The following is a 5,302-nucleotide window of genomic DNA, read 5'->3' on the forward strand; positions in this document are numbered from 1 at the left end:
TGGGTATTTGTTAAGGACTGAACTCCTATCAAACAGGGGCAGATCGGACATTGCTTGCCTGAGTTACAGCAACTTCCTGTTTCATGGCGAAACATCAAACTTTGTCAGGCCGCCAGGGACACGCCCTTTGACAAAAACTCAAGATCTTCGCAATTTAGCATCGCAAAGGCCTTATAATTACAGTCAGCAAATTTGAAGATGATCCGCTTAAAACTGTAGGAGGAGTTCGTTAAGGTACGAGGCCTGAAAATGACAAAAACTGCCCAAAAATCATACAGGAAATTCAAAATAACGGACTTCCTGTTGGGTTTCGGATTTTGAACCAGGAGACTTTTTTGTAGGTATCGGTGTGTTACATGTGTGTACTGAGTTTCGTATGTGTACGTGAAATGTAGCTCGAGGGGCACTTCGTTTAAATTTTACAGGTGGCGCTATCGAGCCATTTTGCCACGCCCAATTCTGAAACACATATCAGATGTAAATTTCCGCCAGTTCTGATGAGTGTGCAAAGTTTCATGAGTTTTCGAGCATGTTTAGGCCCCCAAAAATGCGATTCACTTTGGAGAAGAAGCGGAAGAATAATAATAAGCGGAGCAATTCCAATAGGGTCCTCACACCATCGGTGCTCAGGCCCTAATAAGAAACGGAGCAATTCCAATAGGGTCCTCACACCATCGGTGCTCGGGCCCTAATTACAGCTGGCTTTTTTTGCAGGTGTTTCTTATTTATTGCATAATCTCCCCACATTTCCTTTGGGTTTAAATACTAGATCTGGGCCATGTTTTCATGTTTTGAGTCATTCTCATGTTGGAATGTCCATTTATGGTTCAGCTTCAACATTTTTTACATATAACCTCACATTGTTCTCAAGCACTCCATACTATATAAGCCCAGAAAAACCAAGTGACTCACAAATGCAACCAACTCACAAAGAAGCATTGCTAGGAGATGCATGACAGATGAAAACAAACATGGATGTGCAGGAGCCGACGGCAGTGTTTTTTGCTACTTTGTGTGCTGAGTTGCAAAATAATGAGTTGCAAAATAATGGGAGCTGGAGGTGAGTTGTGCTGTTTTAATGTCTTTTTTTATTTTTAAATAAGTGTTTGCTTTCCTACATTATGAAACTTTTTAAAAAGTTGTGTGAAGCATTTAAAAACACTCGAAGACATTAGACCATTTCTGCCACAAGTTGTTCCTGTAGTTTTACTATGTTAAATCCATGGTGAATGGTGGTGATTTGTGTTTATTGAACAATGTTTTTTCTGGTTTCCACATCAGTGGCAGTGTTTTGATATCTGTAGCTTTAACAGAATTCTGCGCTGAATTTGATTGCTTCTCACGAGATTTCACAGAGATGTAATTGATTCTGCGGCGAATTCGACTGCTTTCTTCACTGTATCTCCCAGCGCTGTGTATAACGGTGTCGAGATCAGATAAACCGAGCAGATAAACTAGCGCGGATTCGTTCCACTTTCGGTTCGTTTGTCCAATGTAGCTCTTGTAAATCGGTCATGATGAGAACGCAAGGCTGTTCATTCCATTTTTGGAACTGAGAAACGACCTTTCTTTGACTGAATGCGCATTGCGATAACATCACGGGACACGTCTAAGTCCAAAATCTGCGGCAATTACGAAAATTTGCGAGCTCTTGCGAAAATTGCGGAGTTTGCTTGATTTTGCAATAAATTCAGCGATCGCAGAATCGCAAAATCCTGGAGGAACTGACTAAACAATCCAATTATCAAATGAAAATGTTTTAAGATGATGTGATACTCACGTGCCCACATGGGAAAGCTCTCCGATCAGCTGGTTAATGGCACCCTGGGCCATTTCTACAATAACAGACAAACAAATCTTGTTTTACAGCAGCTTCACAGTAATAAACAGGAAAATCAATTATGAAAACATCTTTATGTAATACAGCTGTAAAGCAGCTCCACAAAACAGTAGTGTCATTATTCAGTTCAGACATGGACGCGGTGACTCTGACCCGTGACGTAGGGCTGCAGGGCTTTAGGAACGAGGGTCTTGGCGATCTTCAGCTGCTCCACGCTGCAGCGGCCCAATTCCAGGCCGAACGCCATGCCCATGCGCTTCAGCACCTCCACATCATCGTGAATCTCAAACATGTTGTCGAAGTTAAAGAGATACTCAAACCTGCAGATAGAAGCACTGTGTCAGGAGACGGGAAGAGCAGACGGAGCTGAAGACACGTCACACGCTCACTTGTCATTGGAGATGCTGCAGTCGATGACGGTTCTCTTGCTGGTGTTGACAATGATGAAGGGCAGGTGGATGATAGTGTTTGCTGGTGGAGGTCTCTTGTTCTGCTGCTCTCCCTGCCGATTGCGCTGCACCAGGTTTTTAAAAGCAATTTGCTGCAAATCACAAGAAATCAGACTTACAAGAATCATCATCCATCATCATGAGCACGACAAATTTATAATAAAAGATTGTTTATTATTCAATTTAAGCTAAATCAAATAAAAATAAAATACTAACACTATCAATAAAAATAAGATCTATAAATTTACTTCACATTTTAAATAAGACATCTGTAAAAATTTGGTCATCAAAAGTGCTTAACTGCCATGAAAATATTGTGAAAAAAAATTATATGCATATATATATATTACATTTTATTTATAAGTAGGCATTAGGCATTTACTTATAATAAACTATTAGGCAGTTGTTGCCTAATAGTTAGAGCAGGGGTTCTCAACTCCCATTACCAGCAGGAAATGTATGTGGGGGGAGTGAGTGAACAGTGCTCTCTTCTACCCTCATTACCCACAACTGAGGTGCCCTTGAGCAAGGCACTGAACCCCCAATTGCTTCCTGGGAGCCACAGCAAAAATGGTTGCTCACTGCTCCGGGTGTGTGTTCACGGTGTGTGTGTGCACTTGGATGGGATACATGCATGGCTACATGTCACATCATTTATATGGTTTTATCAAACTAAATGATGTCAAATAAGACATCTGTAAAGAGAACTTGGTGCCCAAATGTGCTTAAATGTAAAGATCCTATAGCACAATAAAAAAAAAAGACAATTATACATACATTCATACATACATATATATTTATTTATTTTATTTATATTGTTTATATCTGTAATGACAATTTGGGGCTTTTTTTTTTAAATTTTGTATAAATCTTTATTAAGCTATGTTGTTCTAATCGTCACATTCAGCCATATCGCAATTCTGGTCTTTCCGTCCCCAAATTTAAGACCTCCTGAAATCATAATTAAAGGCACAATATGTAAGATTTTCGTAATAAAATATCCAAAAACCACTTGCACATTGTTATATATTTCATGCAGTTGTGCACTTACGTTATCCCAAAAGTTCCCAAGGATTTGTAAATCCAGAGAAATTCCAATGATAAATAATAGCTCGTCCCGGTTCATTCTCGCCTATCAATTACGTAATATCCGCGCTATCGGTTTCCGCTTGTAGAAACTAAGGCAACACACGTGGACAAAAATGCTGCTACAGTTAAACTAAATCCATTACGGCAGTCGCGAAAAAAATGAAAATGAAATGAAAAGTGTTGACTGCAGCATTAAATTTAGATCTGCTCAACACTGCACCATGAATCTTTTCCCACGTTTTTACAGTGTTGCGCATTACAACCAATCACACACGAGTCTGTTGAGTTTATGAACGCAGCGGCCAATCAGAGGCATTTAGATGAGTCAGCGCTGAAACACCGGAGTTTTGTTCAGTGCGCGCGCTCGCTGAGTGTATTCTCTCGTCATAAACAACAAAGTGCAGATGTACGTATGATGCAAGTAGGAGATTCATTCATCAAACAGTGTATAGACAGCTTTACTGATTATAAGGGGAGTTTTTAGAGAGTGCTTAAACTTGCGCTAGACTGAAGTCAGGCATACTGTTCTTTGACAATGTAACGTTAAATGTTCTTTGCTCGCTTTCTCTATATAATTTATTCGCTGTTTGAATAACTTTGGAAGGTACAGGTAATAAAAAAAAATAATTAATTACATCCGTGAACATGATTCGGACATCTCCCATTGTTCCTCTCCTTCATAGCGTTATCAAGCTTCGCCTGTTATTGTTTTGAAAATGCAACCTCTAGCGGCGAAAACTTACATATTGTGCCTTTAAGATGGTCTTGTACAATTTTAGTCTTGTACAACAATAGACTTTTTATGGCCTTAAATTTGATACAACTAAATTTAAGACTTTTTAAGGACCCGTGGAGACCCTGTATTTTGCTTAATCAAACTAAATGCTGGTAAATAAGACATCTGTAATGAAATTTGGGACTTAAATGCGCTTATTTATGACAATATTGTGCAATTGTACACACAATATTTTGTTAAATTGCAAGCTTTTGCTTTTCTAAAGTGCAAAAACAACAATAAAACAAACCACCACACCTCTCTCTTTTTCTTGTATTTCATGTGATTGAGAAGCTCAGTGTGGAGTGTTGTTGCTGCTGTGACAGACAGGACGTGATGTACCTGCAGTATGAGCTCCTGCAGCTGAGACCGTTTGTGTTTAATTCTCTCCAGTCGTCTCTGCTGCTCGGCCTTCAGGACAGAAAACAGGGTCACGCGCATTCACAAAAACAAGACATGACAGCCTCCTCCACACTGACTGACCTCCAGGTCCTGACACTCCTGTGCCGAGTTGGTGGGGAATCCGATCCATTTGATCTCCTTCTTGTCTTTGGAGATGATGTTCATGGCCATCAGGACATTCAGAGCATCGTAAACCCGTCTCCGGATGTTCTTCTGATCGTACACATGCTGGAGGACAAACAACATGAGCGAGTGAGTGAGTTACGGTTCTCTGTCTGACATGAAGTGAGTGTGGCAGCAGTAACTGAACTGACCACGTCGTTCGGGGAGATGTTGTTGTCGCCGGAGCTGAAATCGGCCACCAGCTCGTCTGCCACCTCGTTGTAGGACGTCACCACTTTCTTCTGAACCTTCTCACACACTTTCATGGAAAAATGGCGCAAACCCTTCCCGTTCTTATCGCCCTTCCTGCTGCGCCTGCCAGAGGAGTTACTCATTCATATTAGGGCCTTTCGCACCGCTTTAGTTCCAGAACTAAATGTACAGTACTAAAGTACTGGGACGATTTTGCGCGAACTATTTCCCAGTACCATTTAAAGGGTTGCATTCGCACCGACAGTGTGTACTAAGAAGTGATGTAAGCCGGTCGACAGCGACGTCATTTGTGTGCGGCGTTCAACAACAGAAACAAAGAAGAACAACATTAACAACAGGAGGATGGAGGACGCTGTGATCGGAGCTGTGTTT

The 5,302-nt window shown here is 40.9% G+C and overlaps 1 protein-coding gene across 3 annotated transcripts in view; it reads right to left on the reverse strand.

The window, feature by feature from the left end:
- Nucleotides 1-5,302, reverse strand: part of tfdp1b (transcription factor Dp-1, b) — a 40,896-nt gene that overhangs the window by 11,778 nt on the left and 23,816 nt on the right. For all 3 annotated transcript variants that reach the window (XR_001630342.1, XM_016441599.1, XM_016441587.1), the window contains exons 6-11: nucleotides 4,870-5,032; nucleotides 4,637-4,783; nucleotides 4,496-4,564; nucleotides 2,230-2,381; nucleotides 1,994-2,160; nucleotides 1,781-1,835 (exon numbers count right to left, since the gene is read on the reverse strand). Coding sequence is in view for 2 of the 3 variants with exons in the window: in XM_016441599.1 (XP_016297085.1) it covers nucleotides 1,781-1,835; nucleotides 1,994-2,160; nucleotides 2,230-2,381; nucleotides 4,496-4,564; nucleotides 4,637-4,783; nucleotides 4,870-5,032 (753 nt within the window). In the remaining variant the exon portion in view is untranslated. The remainder of the gene's footprint in view (nucleotides 1-1,780; nucleotides 1,836-1,993; nucleotides 2,161-2,229; nucleotides 2,382-4,495; nucleotides 4,565-4,636; nucleotides 4,784-4,869; nucleotides 5,033-5,302) is intronic.

Source organism: Sinocyclocheilus anshuiensis, unplaced genomic scaffold (genome assembly GCF_001515605.1).
Source record: "Sinocyclocheilus anshuiensis isolate Anshui unplaced genomic scaffold, SAMN03320099.WGS_v1.1 scaffold2063, whole genome shotgun sequence".
Classification (NCBI taxonomy): Eukaryota; Metazoa; Chordata; class Actinopteri; order Cypriniformes; family Cyprinidae; genus Sinocyclocheilus; species Sinocyclocheilus anshuiensis.